Source organism: Rhinolophus sinicus, linkage group LG02, assembly GCF_036562045.2.
Source record: "Rhinolophus sinicus isolate RSC01 linkage group LG02, ASM3656204v1, whole genome shotgun sequence".
In the NCBI taxonomy this organism is placed as follows: domain Eukaryota; kingdom Metazoa; phylum Chordata; class Mammalia; order Chiroptera; family Rhinolophidae; genus Rhinolophus; species Rhinolophus sinicus.
In genome coordinates this window covers 91,097,741-91,124,263 of record NC_133752.1, presented here as the reverse complement: position 1 = coordinate 91,124,263, position 26,523 = coordinate 91,097,741, and the positions used below count along the sequence as shown (strand labels likewise).

Sequence of the window (26,523 nt, the reverse complement as noted above, 5' to 3'; positions counted from 1 at the left end):
ACGGCAGAGTTAAAACCAGACTCCCGCAGTTCAATGCGTCAGTAAGAGGACTGACTGGCTTGCTGACTACACTGCAATACTGCAGGGGTCTGTGGGAACCTGCTCAGGACCCCAGAGAGGGCTGATCATACGGTATCCGTGATGCCGTCTACCCTGGATTTTTCTTGTCCGGTTCTCATGGTGACAGATGACCGGGGGCACTGAAGAGTTTTAACAACACTAACTCCAAACAATAGTCAATAATCAAATTACTTTGGGTAAGGAGCCTGGGTCGGCTGACTAGGAAGGGCTGGGTTTGCAGATGGTGGCACCGCTCCTTGGCTGAGAGAAGACAGCTGCTCTGGCGGAAGACTGTAGCTCTGGAGATGGCTCATCTGGGCATTCCCTGCCACCAGGTAAGCACCACTTTGAGGGGGCCCTGGATACACCTAGAACAGTTCATGATAGCACACATTAGATTTCCTAAGATTTTAATAGGCATGTCAAACTTTCTTTGTAGAGGCATTCAGTTACAAAAAGAACAACACTTACATCTCAGAAATCTTTTTGTTAAATTATTTCTGTTGACAGGCATTTTAAAAAAAAACAAAACTTTTCAGTGAAGCTGGCTTCTGATGATTTTTCTTAGGTAAACATTAGCTAAACTTGTGCTTCCACACAGAAGCAGTGAAGGAACTTATCTTGAAACTTTATACTAATATAATCTTTTTCCATATTGATATTTTAAGTACTTCCCTAAAAGGAATTCCAAAGGATGTTTAAGAAGTGTCTTTGAATTGCTTTCTATCAAGAGATTACACTTGCTTATAGATATAATTTATATTTCCTAAATGACAGTTGATTGAATATAGAGTTAGCTTACTTTCTAAAGCACGGACCAGCAAACTGTTTTGTAAAAGTCCACATAGTAAATATTTTAGGCATTGTGGGCCATACCATCTTTGTCACATAGAAGTCAACTCATAGAGAAAACAGCCAGAAACAATGAGTGTATAAACGAATGAGAATGGCTGTGTTACAGTAAAAGTTTATTTGAAAAAACAGATGGGAGGCTGGATTTGTCCCTTGGGCCACTGAATGCCTACTCCTGCATCTAAAACTATACTTGTTTTAATCTAGAGACTGAAGTCTTAAATGCCTCAAAATCTTAAACACACATAAGTTTCGGAAATATTCATTAGATCCTTCCATTTCATGTTTGAAAACAGAACTCCACTGTCTATGCAGTCAGACTCTTACCAGCTATTAAGATAGTAACACAAGCATCAGGAGACAACACAAGCATCTTAGCACTTGTGTGAAGTCCTAAGAGACTCAGCAGGCATCAGAATCCAAAAGGTCTGTATTATAAAGGTGGCTATTCTAGTCCTCATAAATGCTTTTTTTCCCCCTACTTTGCAAATTGAACGTGAAGGTGTTTTTGTTTTTTTGGCTCAAGTGAGTGGGTGTCATCTAGTCCCACGTTACTCAAGCCTGCCTGCTTATTTTCAGGGTTCTGGCCCCTTATTTCAGTGGAAATGGACCACATTAAAAAAAAAAAGAAAAAATTACCCTGTGCCACAATGCATGGAAAAATGGAGTCCTTGGCTCATTACTCCCTATACCCTTAACTTACTCAGTTTGTGGAAAAGAGGTTTTTTCAAATAGTTGCTTGGGGTAGATACAAGGAAAGGGCTTTGTATTGTACTACATGTGTTTTCATGTAATGATGGAGGAAAAATCCAGACTAAAGCAGCTCACTGTAAAACTGAAAATTACAGATATGCAGAAGAATTCAGTACTAATTTAGAAATTTTACTCAGATAAAAACTGCAGTTAACCAGATAATTACATGCGAAGCTTTAAAAATACACAGATGTTTGGGCCTTGCGCCTGAAGATTCTGATTCAATAGGTCGGAGGAAGGGCCAAAATGCATCTGTATTTTTTTAAAAAAAAGCTTGATGGCACCCCTGCAGAAAAAACAATAATAATAATAATAAAAGAACTATTTATATATTATAAATCGTATTTGTCAAGTAAAAAGTTCTTTTAAACTTTATTTTTATTCTAAAAATTACTCTTAGAAAGTTTCACATTTTACAAAAACATAGCTAGCTATTCCAAATAATCTCATCTACATTAGAGAATCTAAAATGACATACTTGTATACTTGAGTTTTTAAAAGCTTACCTGAGAAGCAGAAACACCAGATGACTGCATATAATACTGCTGATTCTGTAATTTTGCATACATGGAATATACTGGGTCTTCATTCATTAACTTGGTATACAGTGAAAGTGCCTCCATCACTTTAACATTAAGTTCTGAGAGTTCTGAATGTTTTCTGAAATAGCATACAATAATTTGAAACATTATTATTTGAATAATACAATGTTCTAAATGATAATATATTAAAATAGCAAAAAAGTGGTATAAGTAGATATTATTAAAAATGTAACCTTCTGAAAGACAATATCCTGTATCTTAGTCCCTAGGCAACCAAAACTATTTAAATTTTAGGTACTGTGCTGGGATAACTCTAGCTTATCATACTTGACTTTACTTCCAAATATCTAGGTTTCCCTAGTTAATAACAGATGGCTCATTTGGGCTCTAGTAATGCCACTTATTGCAAACATGATTATAATAGTTAACCTTTGTTTTTTTAAAAAAAGACTAATACAGTCAAATAAATCCTCCCTTTTTTAAAATAAAAAGGGAGAGACAAGTCTAATTCTAATTCCCACATCTAGTAGAAAACAAGTAAATAAGAACTGGGTCCTCTGGCAAATACAAATACAAGTAAAAACAAAAATAAATAATAAAATACAATAAACTGGCAGCTCCACCCCAGTGTGCAGTTTATAGAGAGCTTTAGGGAAGAACGGTACACAATACAGAGGCAGCACACCTGCCTCTTCTTTTACCTGTCAATATCTTCCAGCTTTTCATCAATGAGAGGTCCCATCTGGTGACACATTGCTAAGATGACAAGATTTGAAGAAATATAAATGCAGGAAAAGAAAGCAAATCTCTGAAGGATAGTCATATAATTTAAGAAATACAAGACCTAATTTGGAGTAATAAAAATTACATTAATTAACAGCCCACAGGATGCAAGACTGATTTATCTGGGTATTTAGAAAATCAATACTTTAGATTTATTGTACTGATCTCAAAAATATTAAAATACCAATTTTTTTTACAACATTCTAAAACGTTTAATAAAATATTTGGATATTTTGAATAAAATATTTAATTTGGATAGGAAAGTGTAAGAATTTGAATTCTACCAAAGGTTTAAATTGTATATACATGTGAAACTGGGTCACATGTATATACATTGTGATATATTACTATTTTTGTATCATTCTCAATTTTATTTACATATAAACCATTCTGTTAACAAAACACTAGATATAACCTCTAATTATTCTTTATTTGCAGGTAACTGGAAAACAAGTTTTACCTTCAAGATGCAGTAACTCTGGAAGATCTGGTTGATCATCACTGGGATCTGTACTTTGCAACATCTGTAGCAACTGGTCCATTTTATCCTACAGAAATGAAACAGTTAAAATAAAAAGTAACACATTATTATGCAACAATATGTTCTCACTTCCCAATTAGATAATGGATAGAGAACTTCTGGAATTCGCAGCTATGGAGATTCCAATTTTGCTTTTATGTATTTAGGATCTGCGTACTCTCTTTAGTATCCGGTGAAGTCAAGAGCCTTGAAAGCTCTCCCTACTTATTTTTGAAATTGCTAAGAGATTCTCTTAAAGGAGAAGAAACAGCCACATTCAAACTTACAATGTGTGAGTTCTTCAATCTCTTATGTCATGCTAGTGGGTTTCACTGTTTTGAAGCAGCTGTAGCCCTGCCATGCTGACAGGTGTAACCTCTCTCTCAAGATGGCATTACTTATGACTAACAACTCAGTTATTACTTCTCCCCCATGGTGAATACAGCAGCTGTTTTAGTAAGGCATAGCTCAGCTATGTTACAGCTGTTCTCTTTCTAAGTAGGGCTGTAAAGACTTAGTCTACATTTTCTTCCCACCAATGTTTCAGTTTGTGGTATCTCTACTCTCCTATGTGGGAAAGGCTGGAAGGTATCTCAAAGCAATGACTTAGATCTAGTTCAGAATCTTTTAAGGACCAGTGGGACTAATGAAATCATCATAACATAAATACATCTATACATTATATAAGTACATATGTATTTACATGTAGGTTTAAAAAAATCAAAATATAGATCTCATGTACCAAAGATTATTACTATAATAATTACAGACTTTTCTCCACGCATGGTTTTTACATGGTTATATTATTAACCATAGGTACATTAGGTAAATAATGTAAAGGCTACCAATTCAAAGCAAAGTAACTATTTAAACCAAAACAAAAACTTTGTATTTTGTATAGAACAGTTTAATAGATGAATTAATTTCTAGACAGTGAAAGTGACACAAGTATATAAAAAACGCTTCTGAAGGCAAAGAGTTTTGTATTTTGAAATGGATACTATTTTTCAATGTAAAAGATTAACAATTTTTATTTTAAGTAGTCTAAAAAAGAAAGCACATGTCAGAAAAGTTTGCCTACAGCAAAAAAGGGGGGTGGTGGTGCTAAACTGAGGTAAGAATCAACAAGTGGATAATTATTGTCTTGTTTCTTTATAAAATACTACATCCTATTTGAAATAATCTAGCAGAAAAATAAGGTTTCTAGATAGACCACCAGTCTGACCCTACTTGCATCTTCTTACGTGATGCATCGGCCCACACATCTACCTGACCCAGTTGGATTCCTTGGAGCCCAGCACAGTCTTCTACCATTTACTTCTCTAAAACAACACTCTCCATCAAACTTTCTGCTCCTGGCTCCCTTAAAGAAAGGCTAAAATCCTGTAAATCCCTTCACATATTTTAAAGATGACATCTCATTTTTCATCATAAGTTTAAAATGTTACAAAGAACATAATTTCCAGAATATTAAATACTGACATTCAAGGGGAATCTTTGCTTTGTCTGTACTGTTTGAATTTTTATAACAAAATACATGCATTAATCAAGTAATTTTTTTTTAAAGAAGGTAAGAAAAACGTTTCAGCTTCAATACCAAGTATGAACTCCTCTCATGGAGAAAATCACTTACTTCATCAATAAAGGCTTGTTCCGGCTCTGGCTCTATTGTTTCTACCTGAACATCATCACTAAATTGTACCGTCTTCTTCTCCGTTTTAACTGTAAAACATGTAACATTCATCTTTTCCTTGTAAAATTTAAAATTCTATCTGAAAGCAATTTAAGTCCCAAGAGAGAATTTCAGTTTTTCTTATATTCCCATTAAGCTGATATACTCAATTTAAGAAATAATTAGTTTGCAGATTTAAACAATAACGACAGAACATAACTTCATGTCAAGATTTCTTAATTTTCTAAAAGGTTTTTCATTTTTGATAAAAGATACTTTATCAAACATAAGAAGTATATCTCTAAAACAAAAGTTAATCAATCACCTACTACACAAGAGAGTTTAGTATATTAAGAGGGAACAAAAAGCAAAGGTTTAAAATAGCATAAATGGACTCTGCAACTTAAAATAAATTCTCTTTTTAAATAACCCATCCGTTCAAAGAAAAATCTCATTTGTTAGACCACGCTATTTCAGGGTAACAAATTGGAAAGTTAGCTGTATGTTCTTCAGCATGCCACTCAGACTCTTTACTAAGAGAATGTAACCAAGCCAGTGGAGAACTTTACAAACGGCCTTGGCAGGGATCTGAATTTTCCACTAAATCAGCCTATATTGTTTAGTTACATTATTTTTTGCAATGAAGAAAACAAATCTCAAATCGTTGGCCAGAAACACATATTTTCTTGCTCAATAAAGCAATCTTTAAAAATCTAGTCACTGTAACCATTAACTAGTACATATAAGATTATGATTAACAGAACAATTAACCTTCTCCAAATAACACTGAGAGGCACACAGAGCTTTACAGAAATGAACTTCATTTCTGAATTTTTCATCCTTGTACCAATGTGGTCAATCAGTACTCATAAAAAATATAAAGATGAAAAGGGGGGTGGGACAAGGGCAGAATTAAGGAAGGGAAATAATATCCATTAAACTATTGAATGTGTTTAGTGGAATATATACTACATTTCCTCCAAAGATTCTACAGTACAATCCTATGAGCTATACCCATTTCATAAATGAGGTTAACAGTGACTTAGAAAGATTATATAAACTCTTGCACAGGTGAAAACTAATGAATGGCAAAACCTGGATTTGATTGCCAATCTGCCTGGCTCTACTTGCCCCCACCACTGGAATTTGGCCTGTGATATTATTCTGAGAACAAGAAGTTTTTATACCACTTATATATTCTACATTCAGAGATTCCATATAAAATAGAAATAGTTTAATTTCCAACATAAGGAATATATTCATCCCATTCAAGTCAATACAAAGCAAAATTCTACATTCAAAAAAGTTTCAGCTGATTTCATTTTCCCATGAGGGAAAAGAGACATCTACTATATATGTTTATGCTTTTTATATCTCGAACTATTAACAAGTAGAAAGCCAGGATAGCACTGTATTGGCTGAAACCCATAACATACATGGTAGACTTCACGTCCTACCAGCTGACATGCACAAGTTTGCAGTGCTTTTGTCCCTAGGAACTATTACTGTGTACACAATATGTGTATATTGTGTGTATATAACATTATCTTTACATATGTAAATGAACCTTAATGCATCTCCAAAACAAAAGAAGCTAAGCAGGGCAGGCATTTCTACTTGATACAAGTGAAGTGGGCTTGTTTCCTAATAAAGAATGATGCTACGAGGATCATGCTAGCACTTGTTTTCCAAGCTTGAGAACTATAACTCCATTACCTAAGCTCTGACGCACCTGTTTCCCTTGTCGGTGGTCCAGAGTGAAATATCTGAGATAAGCTAGAATACTCATTTTAAAGCTGCAATGCTATATGATGGGGGAAACATGATATGGCTACATGATCTATACACATGAGATCTTGGATCTCATCTTGAACAAAAGTCCAAGATAATTCTGCTCTTTCCAACAATTGATTCAGGAGAAAAAAAAAAAACAAAAACTCCCAAGCCCCCAAAAATCACCACCATGAGCAGCCCATGTTAAAAAGCTGGCACAGTATGCACTGCCATTTAAATAAGATTCTGCAACAATGTTTTTTGGCTTCTCATGAAAAAAGAACTCCATTAAAGGATTGGGTGTCAGGAATCTTTCTCTATGAAAGTTACACAAGACAACCACGCAATAACTATGAGAGGGCATCGTTCTATTAAAGATCTGTAATATCTGGTTTACTAAAGCCTTCTCTTGAAAGAGAAGTGTTCTTATGTTTTTTAAAAAAGTATCTCTTTATTGTTAACATATATATTTACATATACATGCACTTTTGTATCATTTATTGTATAAATATTTATTTACATAGTCTGTATTCTGGATAAGATTCAGTACTAGGTACTGTTGGAAATAAAAAGATGACTAAGACAGATCCTTTCTTAAAATTCTTGTAAACTAAAAAAAAACCTAAGCCTCTTGTGGTTTATAATTTTGATTCCTTCCACCTAGCATTATAGAAAGATGAGATGAGCTGAGATATTCCGCCAGATAACTGTAGCTTACTGACTTATATAAAAAAACTTTTAAATTTTAAATATTTCAATCACTAACAGAAATCTTTCTAGACTAGAACATATCTGTTTCCTTAAACAGAGGAAGGTTATGACTTAATCTTGATGACTCAAACTCATCATTATGAAGAGTCATTAAAAGTGCAGTATTATGAAGAAATATAGTCAACTGTCTACCAAAGTTTTGATAGGATACCGGCTATTACATCTCCTGCAACTATTATGCCTATCAGTGATATCACTTTTCCTCATTGGCCCCACTTTCTAGTTTATTTTTCCTAGTCAGCAAAGATTTGGAAATCAAACTGATTAGTTATGGCTCCTTCTGAATATGACATAGAGGCTAGGAAAGCCATTATTGTTGCTTAGTGACCACAGCTCCCAAGTTTGAAGCTAGAACACTAGAGAAATAGTCTCAATCTTTGAATGGGAAGAATTCTCTACGAGGTTACAATGCACACTTTTATCAACTGATGATAATGAAAAAACATAATGCATAAATTCCATTAACAGTTCTTAGCGTGCATTTTTACAGTGCGGTGTGTGTGTGTCTTTGTTTTTAAGAAAGTCCATAATCTGTCTAAAGATAATCTTGGTAGACAGATGACTGCAATTCTTAGATGATTTCTGGTAAATAATCTACTGACCAGGAAGCTACATTTTTAAACAAAACACCTTAGAGGCACTAACATTTGAGAGTGCCTGTCGTAGAAAGTTCAACTTTACTCAACTTAAGAAGTGGATTATAAATTATCATCCACTGACAGGTGGAAAATACTCACTCATTTCTGGTTCAGCAGTGAGATCTGCAGTCACAAAATTAGAAGGAAATAACCCTATGCCTTGATGGGTTTCACCTTTCCACCAGTTGGGATCACTGTGGGGAACAAAAAAGAATGCTTTAGTATAATAAAGATTTTTATTTCTACAAATATTTTACCTTTAGTAGTGTTTAGCTCACATTATTACCAGATTTGAATCCCACAACAGTCCAGTGGAGGAAATGAATGTATAATTATTACAAATAAGAGATGAGGTCTCAGAGAAAATAAGATGCAATTAAACAGATATTCCTTTATCTTTTGGAAGGCTGGTGAATGCTTTGGGGATCTAATACAAGGCTCTTAATTCTCTCCCCAAAAAGAGGTCGCCACAATTAAAAATTGTCAACTTCCAGTGGTTCATGGGCTCCAGAGTAAGAATCCTTTGTAGTAAGATGTGGGGTAGGCTCTTAATCCAGATTTCATTCAGTGCTGTCTAGTACATATTAGCAAATGTTTCCCCACAAGAGAACACATACGTATGACAGATGACACTTTATTGCATAAAACGTTCCCAAGGAGCATACTCCCAGGTGCATCCTCATGTTCTCTCCATATCCTCAGTGTCAAGTATAAGAAAAGCTAGCAAAAAAATAAATATTGTTTGAATGAATGATCAAGGTTTTGTGCAATTTCCAGTGAACCAGCTCAAACTTAACTTCATTTTCTTCCACTCAGGAAAACGCATTATAGTGTGATATTACAGGAATAACCTTAAATGTACTTGAATTTATTTTTAAAAACCCCTTGTAAAGTTTAGTACTTCATTATCAGTAACAATTTTCAAGTAAACATAAAGCTGTAGTATCACATAAAACATGTATCACCTCCCCTATGATAATGTAAATGTGTAATGCAATGTAAGGTGAATTTGTTCCACACATATACACATTTAGTATATACTAAATGATAAATAAATTCCATATATTATGTATTTCTTACAAATTCCATAAATACATATACATACTTGCTGTGTTCTCTAAAATTTTAACTTTTTAAGTAACTTAACAATTTTCATTATTAGATGGAACCAAAAATGAATAAATTAAACTAGGCCTCCAAATAAACCCAAAAACTAAATAATAGATGAGAAAAAAATTAAACTACAAAATAAGAATCTAGCTAGTCTGACACAACCAAAGCAACTGTCATACAAAGAAAATATCTACATCAATGTTTTTTATTACACCTGGTGGTGGCATCCAACAGGAATAACGTGAAACACAAAAGTAACATGTTATATATGTTCATATAAATGCTCAATTTAATATTAACCATCACCTGTCATCAAGAACTGTAATAATTTCTCCAGCTTTAAAAGTAAGTTCATTATCTTCAGCAGCTTCAAAGTCATATATAGCACGAACTTTTCGGCCTTCATGTTGGTGGTTAGTTAAGAGATTAGATGTGCTTGGATACAAAGCGGAAAGGGTGGTTGACTGCTGCCTTTGTTCCTTCAGGGACAACTCAATGGCTGGAAAATAATGGGTTTAAAAAGACCCCAAATGTTAATATAGCCAACAATCCAAAGAAGTACAAAAAGAAAACTGACGGTAAAAAAGTATTCTTTCCACAGTACAGCTGAAAACTAAGAACATATCCTCATATAATATACTGAACAAAAGTCACTTTACCAATTTTATGCATTAATTCACAACTAACAGTTTAAAAACTAAACAAAAATACTGAACAGCATGATGACTATTTTTACTGAACAATTTATAGTATTCTGAGTAATAAAAAGAATAAACGCTTAGATCCATTTTTTGAAGTTTAGCTGCAGATGTATTTTCTTTTATCTTTTCAATGTACTTCTATAACTTAAGTTCCCAAAATGATAATCAAAATCACTTGGAAAGTCAGAGTGCTAAGCCTCTTGGAGGACTTACTAAATCAGAGCCTCCAAGGCAGTGTTTGAGAACCTGCATGTTATTGCTCCAAAGGTAATTCTTATGTAATCAGTCTCAGAACTGGATTTTAGAAATAACTACAGTAAAGTCTCACCTAACAAATCCCCCCAAATAGAATTCAAATTTGTATCCTCTATCTCCTCCTGTGTAGGCCAACGCCACATGTCACTCAGGTTCTGCCATGTAATCTTAACAGACTGACTGCCCTGCTTTTAACTCAACCCAAAACTTTATAACTACCATAAGAAAACGTAGGAAAATATCTTGTAGGATCTTGGGGTAAGGAAAAATATCTTAAGACAAAAAAACAAAAATAGTAGAAAAGCAAAAATTTTGACATCAAAAGTTAAAACTTGTTTGATATAACATACCATTATAAAATTTACAGTATAAACCAAAAACCAAGAGTAGGTACCTACAACAGATATAATAATCAAAAGATTAGCATGGAAAGTAAAAGTTTCTAAGGGTAAATAAAGGAGGTCAAGTATATAGTGATGGATGGAAATTTGATTTTGGATGGTAAACACACAATGCAATATACTGATGATGTATTAGAGAATTATACATTTGAAACCCATATAATTTTCTTAACCAACATCACCCCAATAAATTTAATAAAATTCACAAAAAAAATAAAATTTTCTACATACCATTAATTTAAAAAAGACTCAATAGAAAAAGAGAGACAATCAGAACAGCTAATAAACATACAAAAAAGGCCTCAACCTCACTAGTAATCAAAGAAATTAAAATTAAAATAATTGGACATTACTTCAAACCTAGGGGGATTCACAAAAATTAAACTCTGACAGTACCAAATGTCACGATATTAAAAACAGTAATAATAGCTTTCATTCATTTCTGATAGAAGAGGAAATAATACAACTATTTAGCAAAGTTGAAGATGTACCTATCCCATGAGCTAACAATACCACATTCAGTCACACAAAATAGTTATGTGTGTGGGTATGTGTGTGTGAGTGTGTACACAGAGAACATGTAAAGGGTACTCAAGGCAGCATACTTGTTATAATAAAAATAAATACATCGGAAAACCAAAATGTCAATCAAGAGAAACAAATTACAGTATATATTTACTAGTACACTGGACTATTATACAGCAGTTTAAACAAACGAACTGTTTGAAATTTACATGTCTCATCATGATTAGATCTCAAACACACTTTTGCATGAAAAAAGTTGTAGATGATGTCTACTGTTTATGGATATACAGTGTAGTAAAAATATTATAAAAATATAGGCCGAAAGGACATGTGATAGCAGTTGCCTTGGGAGAGAAGAAACAAATGATACTGAGGAAGGAAATAAAGTAGATTTCAGCTTTTAGCTATAAAGTCCCATTTCTTTCATTTTTAAATATCTCAGGGGAATAAATATTGAGAGACCTATCTTCTTTCCATCATCAAGGAATTAAAACATACCTTTCGCTAAATCTTCTTCTTCTTTTTTGTTAGCCACAGTACCAGGATCCTTGGCTACCAGAGCTGGGCTTGCTTTTGCTTGTTCTGCAGCCTAACATACAAAAAGGAACACGATATTTGAGGGTTGTCCTCAAATTTTCCTACCCCACCTAATTTACAAACTTGCAAGACCCTTCTCATCAGTCTACCACAGACTTCTGAAGAAGAAATCCAAACTGGAGCAGCCTGAGAAGGAGAAGAGTTAGAAATGGGGCAAACAGCCTGAGAGCCAACAGCCTAATGACTCTCGTAGATTTGTGTAAAGAGGTGAAACTAAAGCAGACAGCATGCAAATCAGAAGAAAGATTAGAGGAAATTTTTAAATTTTTAGAAAAATTCTAAAACCAGAAAAGGGGTTGAGAGAGCGAAGAAGATGTCTATTTTAAAAATGAGGAGCTTTTAAAAGTTTTAAATATGTATTTGAGAGTTACACTTTATTGTTTCCTTCCAGATAAAAGACAGGGTATATATCTTTAGGAACCCAGGTTTGTATATAACAATATAAATGCTCATAAAATTATAATATTTTGTAAACCAAAATACAAGTAGTTAATTCTGGGACTATATTACTGTCCATCTAAACACATTTTGTAAATACTAGTAAATAAATACATAAATTGATTCACACGGAATTATAACAATCTAAGCCTCAACGGCCACTAAATTTTTCCATGGCAATCAAGGCAAATCAAACTGACTCCAGCTTATCTTACCAACCTTATTCTCAACCATTCTATTGGTTACCAGAAACTGCTACCACACACACACACACACACACACACACACACACACATCTTTGACACACACTTGCTTCTACTTCTAATGTCCTCCTCCCTTCTGGCTCCTTTTACTCCACCCACATGTTTCTCTGTTGAGTTTCAACTCACCAGTCCATAAACAGCTAACACATCACTTTCTACGTGAAACATCTCTAAACCCCTTAGTTAAGCATTCCCTCCTTTGTGCTCCTCTTTGAAACACTTTTAAACAAGGTACAATGATATGGGTAGTAAGAATGTAACTTGTGGAGTCAGGCAAACATGGGATCCAATGTCAGATCTGCCACCTTCTAAGGTATGACCTTGGGTACCCTGACCTCTTTGTGCCTCAAGTTCCTCATCTACAAAACAAGGACAGTGATAACACCTACACATCACAGGCTTTTAAGAGGATTAAATTAACACATGTACCTTCCAAAATTAGATAAGATGCAGGCCATTTGGAGTTTAAAACAAAATGACAGCATTGTCTCCTGGGATTTATAATATATGTAGAGAAACGTATGTCAGACATATGACTATAGCATAAAAGATGCTGAAGTGAGGAGTAAATGAACCCCATAGAGTTGCAAGGTTTCTACATTTTATATGAAATACCATATTAACTCAAACTAGAGTGCGAAAAGTTACAAATGTATTTTGTAATTCCCAAGCAACCAATTAAAAATTGGAATTCTAATTTAAAATGATTGTTGAGTAAATGAAAGGCAAAATATTCAACATTATACTAAAATACAGTTCGATATTCTTCGCTTAGTATATTTTATAATGTCGAACAAATGAACAAGGCATTTGTTTTTAGAAAAGCTGATTAGAAAAAAGCTTTTTATAGTTCACTGAATAGAACTTTAAGCACTTTCAATTCTGATCCTTCTCTTGCAATGTTTTAATCATTATGCAACTCTGAAAATTGAAGGTACTCTTAGCCATCGGCAACCTTTTTCATTATGTATGAAAATTTTTTCACAATTTGGTGAATTTCACAAAACAGACATACTGATCTTTTGTGGTCTGTGAAGAAATCTCTATCGGTCAAGAAGGAAGTGCAGAAGAAGCTACATCAAGCCCAACATTCCGGAACTGCAGGCTTTTCAGAGTTCCTTTCTATCATCAGGTTCTACGTGCAGCCATGACGCTTCTCTTATTACCTAGTCAATTACAGCAGCAGTGTAGCATTATTTTTATCTTCATGTCTAAAGTGAGTGCTGAAAGAACTGCAGCAGCATAAGTTAGGTGACTAAAGTATGACTTTTCTTAATAGTTTTATATCATTTTCTTCTGTACTTGGATGAAAAAAATGTACTTTAAAAATCCTTATATTTTCAAAGGCTTTCGTTAAGTATGCTAACAAAGATCTAGTCTGACTCAATGTAGTCATGACTTAAGCAACAACTAAGTGAATCTAGAGGGACTTCTACAGTTGGTCCTAGGGGATAACATTTTTTCATTAAACAGGCTTTTCAATATGCTTCTCAGAAACTACCGTAAGAAAACCAGCATTCTACCTTGTCTTTTACTTTGTATGCGTTTTATATATTACTTGTGGCTGAAAGATAGCAACTATAACAAAATTAGTTTTCACGTATTTTATAACATCTAGATGAAAAGAAGAAAGGTAACTCTTCACTTTATTCTTGCTGATTTAGGTCCTGAAAGTCGCCTAACTTTTATGCCAACCAATCACTATATACTCTTGCCAGTGTTCACTCCACGTCTTGTCCTTTGAAGCCTCGTCCGGACAGACACATATCCACTAACCTCTATGTCAAACGGAAGGCAGGATCGTGTAGTGGAAAGAACACTGGACTGAGAGTCAGGAGGCCTGTGTTCTAGTTCCAGCTCTGTCAACTACTAGCTGTGACCCTGGGCAAGTCACTTAACCATTCTGGGTCTCAGTTTCCTCATCTGTAAAATGAGGGGATTAGATTAGAGAATCCCTAAAGTTGTTCCCACAACTATCTGAGATTGTAGGTTAACCAAACAATGTTACATTATCAAACAGATCATTAATTCTTCTTCCTTCTCTTATAGGAACAAGTTCGTCTGTGGAGGGAAATGCAGTTTTCACTCGCACTAAAAACTGTACTTTAGAGCAGTGCTTCTCAAACTTTAATGTGCACACAGAATCCTCGGGGGATCTTATTAAAAGAAGATAATGAATCCATGGGTCTGGAGTGGCAGGTGAGATGCTGCAATTCTACTAAGCTTCCAGGTAATGATAATGATGGTCAATGAACTGTATTTTGAGTAACAAACCCTAGAACAGGTACCCAGGGTACAGAAATTAAAATTCCACTAAGCATGTACACTCTTTGGTTCTCCGTAGTGAATCTACTCTTTGATAATTAAACATTGCTTCTGTTGTCATAGAATTTATTATAAGATAACCTTGAATTTTCTACATAAAATTATTCCTTACTTACATAGATTTTAGAAATTATGAGTAGTAAAAGCCAGCTATCAATTATGAATGAATATTAACACTTCTCAAAGATATAATTTATCATTGTAAAACTATTCATAAGTCAAATTTTTTCAAATAAGAAAAATATCTTTTCCTTCCTTCATCTCCCAAGTATATTTCTGGGTCTTCACAGCTTAGGAGTATACAGATAAACTAAAAGCACCTTGGGAAGAAAGTCTACGTAAGTCTGGATGAATCATTTCATGATTCCCTAAAGTGGTCAAAACCCCAAACTTGAGCCCTCCACAGCTGACAGCTTTCTACTTATGCTTTCACACCACTTGCTATATTCTACCCCAATCCATACAGTGGGGAAATACAATATAGTAAAGTACCACACATTTTAAGCCCCCTTGATTAGTTGGGTAGCCTAAAGGATGGTTACACAAGATAGAAAAACAATAAAAATAGATATCCTTTCTTTTTTTTTTTCATATGACATTAATTAGAGATTGGTCTAATTACATAAACACTTGTTTTTATTTTTTTTTCCGGAAAAAGCAAGTTAAGCCTTTCAATCAAAAGTTAAGCCTTTATTAGGAGGAAGGAAGAAGACGTATGCACTGGTCAGCTGTTATTAAGAGAAAAGATATTTCATGTGCTTCTCTGCTCATTGACCATCTTGTATCTCCTTCCTTTTTTAATACAAGTATTCATAAATTTCATAAAAATAAAACGAATCTCTAAATCCATCCTTAAATTTTAAGGCTATCCTGATTTCTGAGTTGTCATTGTTTGCAGATAAAAGTATCACAGTAAGAGCATTTACAAGATTGTCAGTGTTACCTGATATAATAAAGCAATTTCGTCTACACCATTAAAATTAAAAAATTTAAAAATTGCAAAATGTTAAACCAACTCATTTATAAAGGAAAAAGGAGAAACAGTGGGAAAGTGGAAATTAGAACATATTAATATATCACTATATTTTTTTGACACTTCTAAATCCAAGATCATTAACAAAAATTTCTCCAGAATAGTAAAAACTGCCTGCGTTTGGAGGAGAGAAAGCAAAATTCAGATAAACATGGCTACTTTAGAGAAACAAACTGTAACAATCACAGAACTTTACAAAATACCTGAGAGCCAATAGCTGGAAACGTAACTCCTTGTTCCTTAAGGTTCTTAATCATTGCTGATATTAGACTAAGCTGTGGATCATTCTTAAATTCATCTGTCCACTCAACCATGAGAGCCTTTAATTTTTCACACACTTTAGGATGACCCTAAAAACAGAGAAAAAAATTAATAAAAAGGTACTAATTTCCAGGCTAATGATTTAATATAGATATCTTAAATATAAAAATTATAAAGTGTTACAGATCTCGTTTGAATTACAAATTACCCTAGCTATAGACAATCCGTAAGAAAACATCGTTGGTTATTAGAAAAGGAAACTAATTTTATTTTCACACTATGAAGAAACAAGAGAAGATATAATCATACATACCTCACATCAAATTAAAACGGATTAAATATGTAATAACTTATTTTGGAAGTCAGAAAGACAAGACTTTGCAAAGCATTTTATAATTAAGCAAAATATGTACAGCAGGAAAACAAAGTGGTTTTGTTTTGTTTTTTGTAGACGAATAAAAAAATAAGGTGGAAACAGAGAATAAATGGTATAGTTCCTTTATTTCTAATTCCTGACTTTTAATGTGTATGACTGTATGTTTTTCCCAAGTTGCTTAATTATTTGAGTCCTGGTTTGAGATCTACTGCATGTCAATATCCCTGGAAACTTTATTTCTTTAAAATAATGTCTCCCCCTTAAGTATAAAACCAGTACATTCATTGTAAAATATTTGGAAAATACAGAGAAGTGCTCTCTCCTATATGTAGCTATTTGCTTTTCAAAAATAGTTGTTCATGCTACTAAGTACAAGTTTGAGTACCACATCTTCAATTAAATTAGAGAAAACATTGCAATAGAATCTCTTCATAAACAGTGGTACATTTTGATGACCATTCAGGACATTAAAAGAATGGTTATTAATTAGTAGAAAATACCTAAATATAACTGAATAAAAGTAGAATAGGAAAAAAAATTAGGATGTAATCATAATGTTTGAAAAGAAGTACAAAATTTTAAATTCTTATCTCATTTCTGTACTGTTTTCCACTAAAACCTGGAAATACTCATTTTCTCCAAAAAAGGGCATTTTCTCTTTTAACATTAAAAAAATTTTTCTTTATATTACACCCCTCTCTCAGCCCCACCCCCCCAAAGCCCGTAATAATTACCTATAGAATGCATAAATTTTTACTGAGAAAACTCACATATTACTTAGTAACTTAGATTTTTTTAAGTCCTTGAATTGCAGGATTTGAATTCTTTATTCCACATTCAGTTATTACATAGTAGTATAGTACTAAAATCCTATGATGGTCGGGTAGTGGCCTTTTTCATGTCAAGATAAAACTCGACAGTGCCATATTTTGGCAATATTTCTGAACACTTCTACCTCGGGAAAATACCTCTGTGGCTACAAAAACTGCCTAAAATCAATAGTATTATTTAATCATAAAGAAATTCACATACTTATCAGATGAAAGGAATGATAAAGAGGTTAAATATATTCTAATTTAGCTTGAAAAAAGTCAAGGCATGAAGTTATATAAACTTGTAGTCTCTTCAGCAAAACACGACATTTACTTATATATTGGATAGACAAAGCCTAGAAAGAGTTAAAAAAAAAAAAAAAAAAGAGCAGCACACACTAGTCCTTTGTGATTTAAAATGTGAAGAACTGAACAATAAAAGGTCCGGAAACAATGTTCTTTACCTTGTTTAATACATTGCTTACTTCACTAGCGAAATCTCTTGAACATACTTCCAAATGAAAAATTTTGCCACAGTTTGATACACATGCTCCTAGAAGCTAAAGCACAAAAAAATCAGAAGTTAAAAGGGCTCAATTTCAGCAGATTGTTTTGTGGTAGAACTTAAACTGAAATCACTCACAGTCAGAGCTTGCATGGCAACATGAGGATCTTTATGGTTCACCCTCCTCATAATAGACCGAAGACAATCTTTAGGTCTAAAAAATGAGAAGTATAACAATCAGTTAGTAGTACATCCAGTTTTTTCCCCTTAACTATAATAGGCAATAGCCTACTATATACAAAGGGGAGACTATGGTAGAGTAGTTGTTTTTATTAATGACACAATTGAAAAACTGTACACTAACAAGTCCCTTTAAATTTTTCAAACAAAATTAACAGGCTCTCTTCCTTAGCAAGCATAGACTATCTGGCTAATTCAGGGTGAAAAAAAGTTTTGAAAATAAAATGGTAGACCAAGACTTCCATTTCAGTCATGATGGAGGAACTGACACCAGACTTATACTCCTGCTATAAACAATTACAAAACTGGAAAAATATATTTAAAATATATATTGAGGTAACTGTTTAGGACACAAAACCCTGGGCAATGTTGAATGATGATCTCGAAAAAGGAATACAAATCAAATCAGTCGGACAGTTGGCTCAGCTTTCTACCTAGATGCACTTTCCAGATACGACCAGCACAGGCTTTCAGCCTAATGGCAGTTTCGGGATCTCAGTGCAGAGGAGGTAGTCGCACGAAGAGAACCATTATCTCATTGTGTTGAGGAAACAGAAATCAGAATTCAGAAAGGCTGAGGGAGCTAGAATTTGCAGGACAGACTAGAAGGAGCTATATGAAGAGTTCTAGATACTTGCACAGAGGTCCACTTAGGTCTGCTGTGGAAAAAGCCAAGCATACACAGGTAAAAACTCCACACAGTTGGGCAAAAAGTGACTGAGAGCTACATGCTGAAATGGCAGACACAAAAGAACAGTACCTAAAACAGGCAAATGTATAGAGACCAAAAGTAGAACAGAAATCACCAGTGTATAGGAGCGGGGAACAGAGTCCTTATTAATACACACAGAGTTTGGGACGATGAAAAAGTTTGGAAATGAATAGTGGTAGTGGTTGCACAACATGGTAAATGTACTGAATGCCACTGAATTATACACTTAAAAATGATTAAAATAGTAAATTTTATGTTACTTATATTTTGCCACAATAAATAAAATTTTTTAAAAAGGAATGAAGTACTGCTATATACTACCACGTAGATGAACCTTGAAAACATGTAAGTGAAAGAAACTGGTTACAAAAACCACATATTGTATGATTCCATTTATAGGAAATGTCTAGAATAGGTAAATCCATACTGATAGAAAGTAAATTACTGATTTCTGGGGCTGAGGAGATGTGGTGATGGGAGAAACTGCCAATGGGTTCAGGGTTTCTTTTTGGGGTGATGAATATTCTGGAATTAAACAGTGGTAACAGTTGCACAAACATCTGAATATACTAAAAACCAATGAAAGGCATACTTAAAATGGTGAGTTCTATGGTATGTGAAATAAATACGTAAATATAAATACAACCACAAAAGAAAAAAACCTTATCAAGTGATTTGAACTCCAATGAGCCCAGGAAAACTTGGCCAGTAAGAATAATTATCCTACAAAATTTCTTTAAGAATTGAAAAAACAACTACCAAGCACTTCAGAAAGAGGGAAAAAGTCCTTCTTAACCGGGAAAAATGAGAATTAAAAAACAGGATTTCTATTTCTAAGGCTGTTTCATTCCTTGTTTGGATGTTTCAACTTAAAGCACATAGGGAAAAGAGGAAAATAATAAACAAAAGTAATGTTTCTTGAATACCTATTATGTGTCAAGCACTCAACTTCTACGGATTCTAAAGCGCTTTCTCCACTGATTTTAGGTGATATTAAAAGTATCTGATAGCAGTCTTACTGAAAAAAATAATACACTATAACACCATTATTTAGATTTTGCCTTTTTCACAGTTGGACTTCTTTTAGGAACCAGAATCTATGACACCACATTAATTTCTGCAGTTGTGAAAACCACGCTGAAATAAAAATGCAAAATTATCATTTCAAAGCATTGGTAAAGGCCATACATTAAAAGGATTATCTGAATACTAAAATTAAAACCATTAAAAATTAACAATCCAATGATGATTCAGCTCATTGAATGAACATTTTAGAAAATAATCCTCTATATTTGCTTTACCACCAAATTTTTAAATGAAATTTCTGGTGTATTGGTTATAAACCACTTTCTTTTTTTTTTTAAAGTATGAAATCTAAACTTGTGGTGACTTCTGAAAAGAGGAGTGGGGGAGAGGGGATGTGAAATGGAACTTTTACTTTTTATTTTATTCACTTCTATAGTTTGAATGTTTTACCACAGCCAATTTCTAAAACCAAGGCAAAGATATCTCTGGCACCTAAACAAAGTTGGCTACTGCACCAAAAAACAATAGCATTGCAAAGCCAATCAGAATGCTTAGAAATGCTGATGAACACTATGCATGCCAACGCAGCAGTATCTTTTAAAACATAAGTTAAAAATGAAAAGCACCACAATTGTGTATAAAACTGGCCCTATTCAACAACAGACGTGACCCATAAAAACCTAGTATTAACTACCTTATTCTGCTCCATGCATTTTTGTCATGTCAGTTTTTCAATATTTCTACAAGACAATAAGTACAACTGAAATATGTGTTTTTTTATTAAATCTTGCGACTTAATGAGAAATTACAATTAAAATACTGTTTTTCAAAAGGCTTAAGATTTATAAGCAAATATAAAGTAGGTATACTGTAGCTGTTATCCTCTCAATACCAAAGAAAGTTGACCACAAACACAGTGTCTGTATAATTTAACATCTATGCAAGTACCCTTCTGAGAGAGAAAGGGGGTACCAACTGGGCACAGTACGGGAACAGCAGACATAAACTGTACTTTCAGGTAGTTCTGGCTTCTAATGTCTTCTACTCAAACTGTAGACACACTTTGCAAGAATGTACGTAGCGGCCTTGGATCATGTCAGTCTGATGAAAGTCAAAGATCAATGTCAAGTTCACTTACTCATTATTCACCCCAACAAACTGTACTTCAACTTACTTCATTCCACCTCAACAAACTGTATGGCCAGCTTCAAAGAAAACAGAACTCTAAGAGGAGGCTGAATCCCCTCTTTTCACACTCCCCTCCTGTCATACCAATCTCAGTCATTCAGTTTCCATGTAAAGTCACAGCTACTAAAACTAAGCTACCTATTGCTTCGAGGTAAATGAAAAATTAAGATGTGAGCCCTGCTTAATCTTCAGACATATATACCACAGAGGCATGCTACCGTGCTTTCTTTTGCAATTCAGACTCTTCCAGTTTCCCACACAAAACACAGATCTGCACAACTCAAAGCTCTGAATGGAAACCTGGAAAGGATATATTCTTTAAATAAATTGCATCAACAGTCACTCCTGTGATCTAACAATTAAGAAAATCTCATTCTTGCTCATTCATTTTATTGGAAAACTATTCAGAAAGTGAGATTCCTCCACATATAGTGCTGTATGTTTATATCAGTGCTAAAGGAAACCCTTATGATTAATCCAGTTTGGTCAGGAATACGTCAGAGTAAATCACCTTCTCCATACAAATTGAAATGACACTATGACAAAAATATTCAACAGGCAGCAAATAATTCTGTTGGTAGACCTCTTTCACTAACTGGAGTTCATGCCATCATCTTCACTTTGGCTTTCATGAATTTTCATAAACTAAAGGTACTACAGGTCACGTGCATAAAACAAAACCATGAAAGGTCATCATGAAAAGTCTTCATGACTATCACATCAATTAAGACTTCATCTGCTAGCTGCTCCTATTTCGTATAAATATCTATAAATGCGCAGATCTCTCTCAACACAGAATAGTTTGTTTTCTATGTAAGAAGTCACAAGTAAGTGTTGTGAAAAAAATAATAAAGGAACCCTTACATCACATTTTGCCATTCAAGTTCTTAAGGATTGTGTCTCTCAAGTATCACAATCAGAATTTACTATGTTGTTTACTAAAATCCATTGTTTTAGTCTAAGAATATATTTCATTATTTTGTTATCTAGTTTAAGTTCTGACTCAACCTTTATAAAAATAAGAGGCCTCTGTGGGAAATTACGTATTCCAAAGATAACCACAGTAACTCCCTTCCCACACGTTCCTCTATGTGTTTGTGACCTGGCTACGTCCCATCAAGAGGTAACGTCTAATAACCCTCCCCTTGAGTCTGGGCTGAACCCAGTGACCCTCTTGACCAATAAAATATGCGAAGTGGCGTTCTGAGACTCAGAGTTCATAAGAAGCCATGCAGAGTACACCTCGGTCTCTTAGAACATTTGCTCTTAAGATGCTGCGTCTGGGAATCCAGCTACCTTTCTGTGAGAAACTTAAGCCAATGCAGAAGCCTCAGTCAGCGTTTCAAATTGATGTCCCCAGCTGAGGTCCTACCTGACAGCCAGCCATCGACTACCAGCCATACTGAGCTTTCATCCCAGTCAGGTATTCACATGACCCCAGGCCCAGCCACTATCTGACTGCAACTTCATAACAGACCTCAAGCAAGAAGTGCCTGGTGGTTAACCCACCCACCCACAGAACCGTTAACCCACAGACCCATGAAGACAATGACAATAATAGCTCGTTTAAGCCACTATGTCTTAAGACAGTTTGCTACGTATCAACAGATAACTAGCATTGTATCTCGCAAATTGTACTGATAGCTGTCAGCTTTAAACAGTATTAACTTGCATTATTTAGAACTGTTTGGGTTTTCTTTTCTTCTTTTTTTAATAATAAAATTTCCTTAACTGTTTATCTCCCCATCTTGAGGATTCCTGAAGAAAGGGTCCAGGGCTACATTGCTTGGCTCCCTACACCCCAGCCATTGCACACAGTAAATTCTCAAGTGAAATCTGAGAGAACAAAAATAGGAATTATTTAGCAACTACTGCTGTTCTCCAGTGACGGAAAGTAAAGCATTTTCACTCTGCACGCTGCCTAGAATAGTGCCTTCAACGTGGCCAATGCTCAATAAAAAGTCACTGAGCTAAATACAGAAAATACTACTTTTCACTGCTGCACAGTAATTCGTATCTAGAACTGAATAATCTTCCTTATAAAGCTCTATTTGTTACTGATTTCTGTATGTCTTCCCCTGACTGAGGTGGTGTTCTGCGTGAAAAATGTACATACTTTCATAACATTTCTTTCTTAGAATTGTAATAAGACTATGATAAGGGAAAAAAAGGAAAGTGGTGATGGGAGAAGCACAGGAGGTGAGGAACGAGACTGACGGTAATACACACAAATGAAATACTTTGTAAAAATACACTCTAACATAAAATTTCCATGTGCACTTGGAATCTAGCAATGGTTTCCATCGTCTGCCTTTGTAAAGGGTTGTCAAAACCTCACCTCTGTCAAAACCCTATTTTGATATTTTAAAACTCTTTGTAAGACATGTCCTCTTTTCTTTATCTTGACACAGGAAAACAAGAAGACAGAGGTCAGGGATAGGCACAAAAACAGGGAAAGAATTATTTTTCACCTCTCCATCTTCCAACCCCCAAATAAGTGTTTCTCTTAACTTACCATGTGATAAATGACCACAGCACAAATCACACCCTTGCAAAATGCAACAGAATGGGACTCTTCCCTGGGGCTTGTCTGCAAAGTCCAGGTATAAGGTAAAAATTGCAGTTAATCAATTTTTATTGTTTCGGGAGATTCCTATTGGAGAACATACTCTACTATCTTTCATATATGCTCAATATAGCCAACTCTTCCTCAGTTATTAAAGCAAAACATTACTCTGAGCACCAGTTGCAGACGTTGACTTGCACATAGTACCAGGTTGTTTAAAATACACATACTCTGAGGAAGCACCACCTTCAGGGCACTGAGCAACAGGAACAGTCATTGTGAGAGCACATACATATAAGCTCGCTAAATGGACAGCAGGGACAAGTTTCTAGGCAAAGCAAAATTTAAGGGGGCTACAAAAGAGAAGTCAAATTCAATAAATTAAACATGCACATGATACAGCTCAAGTCGAAGGTCAGAGGATCAACAAAAATTAAAACTAATTTTGCATTCCTACCATTGTCTTTTGAAAGAATAATGAAATTTCAAGTCTCTTTGAATAGCCCCAAGTAAATTTCCAAAGCTGTCACATTTATGAATGCCTACCTACTTACAGCTATGTGGTTGCACAGTTATGACAGATAAACAGCTCAACATTAGGCTACAGCCACCAGTTAGAGAGATGACATGAAATGGTCTTTCCATTAATATATAAGGAGAAAGTCAAAAACACCTAACGATTTTGCTGGATAAAGAAGTCAAGATTTGTGACATCTTATGCGTTACAAAACTTTTTTAAAGTCTTATTTCAAATGTCTCATCTCTACATCTCATTTGAAAAGTACTTTTGTATCATAAAAGTAACAGGTTAAGCTGTGACAAAAAGGTTATTTTATATCTTTACACTTATACCTTAAGGAAATTATTACATTGAAAAGACAGCAAATTTAAATTATAATTGTATCTACTAAATCAATAATATTAAATCATCAACTTTTCAAAATGATGGTATCACTTCTTTATTATCTCCTTTATGGGGCCTTAAAGAAGAATCACAGGACATTTTCCTTAAAGTATTGCAAATATTAAAAAAAAACAAAAAGAGTAAATGTATATTAATAGTAATAATATTATTAAGATCAGTTAATGAATGTGCTTGCATAGTTAACTTTTTTTTTTTTTTTTTTAAAGAGGGTGCAGCTCACAGTGGCCCACGGGGGATCGAACCGGCAACCTTAGTGCAACCAGCACCACGTTCTAACCAACTGAGCAAACCAGCCGCCTTATAGTGTTAACTTCTAATCACCTGTGAAGTAGAACTGAAAAAATACAAAGCTACTAGCAGTATGTCTCTGTTAGGTTGGTGCAAAAGCAACTGCGGTTTAAAAGGCTAAAAATATCTGCAAAAATCGCAATTACTTTGGCACCAACCTAATAAACAGGAGCACACCTGGGAGTTCGGGCAGAAAAATGATTTGCAGAGAAAGGCTATCTGGCATGTCACATCCCTGGTCCCCGCCTAATCAAAGTCAGCAGTAAGTAACCCTCTGTCACTGTGACAGCCCAAACCATCCCGACTAGCGCAAGACCACACAGGCTGAGAACCACTGCTAAGACAAAAGCAGCACTGTGATACAGGAGAAAAAGATTTGTAGCTTGACAGACCTCATCTGTAATTCTAATGATTCCTTATCAGTATGTTATTACAATACTAGAATCGTGCCAGGGACTTAGAGACACTCAACAATATCAGTTCCTCTAGAGCACAAACATGTCTTACTTCTCTATCATGCTACTTTTACGACGTTAGTTTTCAAAGCTATTTTACCTGACATGCTATAAAAAGTGCTTTACTGCAAAGTAACCATTCAAGGTTACTTTTCATCTGACATGCTATACAAAGGACTTCACTACAAAGTAACCATTCAAGGATATGGGGGGGGGGGGAATATATACAAGTGGACGCTTTGGTCGACATTGCTCAAGCAGTAGTTCGCAGTAAACAGAAGTGCCTGGATGCTGATGGAAACCACTTTGAGCACCTCTTGTAATTGCAGAAGTCAAACGTGACCTGTATTTATCTTTGTTATCGGTATACATTGAGTATTACAATTTTAATACAGTTTTCCTTTCTTAAAATGTGTATACATTTTTTTGCCACCCTGTGTGTGTATCTGTACTGTGGAGGGTATATGTCTATGCACAGTTTTTATAGGTCTTAGTATCTAGCAGGCACACACTAAAATGATATGGGAACTCAAATCTTTGCTGAATAAAGAGCACGCACGTAAACCTTCCTTAAATACTGAGGGGAGTCTAATTTAGAAAATGCCTTTCCAAAGTTTAAAGGCATTACACTAACTGTAAGGGAATTCTAATATAAAATATTTAAAAAATCAGAACTGGAATGAACAATAACTATATGTTCAATGGCATATTCAAAATGCATATTTGATTTGTAATACATGTTACATAAAACTGTCTACATAACACAAGGGGAAGAAGAGCACAACACTGAGTACATATATCAAATTCTTGATTTTGAGCTTGTAAAGTGTGCATATTTCATGAGATGATTGACGGAACACGAATATTGTAGACAAATAATGCTATTGGGCTATTTAAAGAACAAGTTCATGATCCCAAAGGACTTCATCACAAAAGGAGGTAAACTAAATTTCTCTCTACTAAATATTAATGATTAATGGAAGGGTAGATAACAGTCACCACATACTTAAATTCAGTATGATGATATTTTGAATTTCCCAGAGTATGTAACACTGAGGTATAGTTTAGCCAAAGAAAACACAATGCAGTGTAATGTATAAGAGAGAAAAGAATCACTAAAAGCTTCAATATAAAATCAGTATGTCTTTATTCAT

The 26,523-nt window shown here is 34.5% G+C and overlaps 1 protein-coding gene across 2 annotated transcripts in view; it reads right to left on the bottom strand.

Moving 5' to 3' along the window:
* Positions 1–26,523, bottom strand: part of STAM (signal transducing adaptor molecule) — a 58,698-nt gene that overhangs the window by 7,805 nt on the left and 24,370 nt on the right. For both annotated transcript variants that reach the window (XM_019752084.2, XM_019752083.2), the window contains 11 exons: positions 18,108–18,183; positions 17,929–18,024; positions 16,219–16,365; positions 11,858–11,948; positions 9,784–9,976; positions 8,464–8,558; positions 5,144–5,232; positions 3,451–3,538; positions 2,909–2,963; positions 2,172–2,325; positions 253–428 (listed from right to left, as the gene is read on the bottom strand). In XM_019752084.2, the coding sequence (XP_019607643.1) occupies positions 253–428; positions 2,172–2,325; positions 2,909–2,963; positions 3,451–3,538; positions 5,144–5,232; positions 8,464–8,558; positions 9,784–9,976; positions 11,858–11,948; positions 16,219–16,365; positions 17,929–18,024; positions 18,108–18,158 (1,235 nt within the window). In that variant the 5' untranslated portion in view covers positions 18,159–18,183. The remainder of the gene's footprint in view (positions 1–252; positions 429–2,171; positions 2,326–2,908; positions 2,964–3,450; positions 3,539–5,143; positions 5,233–8,463; positions 8,559–9,783; positions 9,977–11,857; positions 11,949–16,218; positions 16,366–17,928; positions 18,025–18,107; positions 18,184–26,523) is intronic.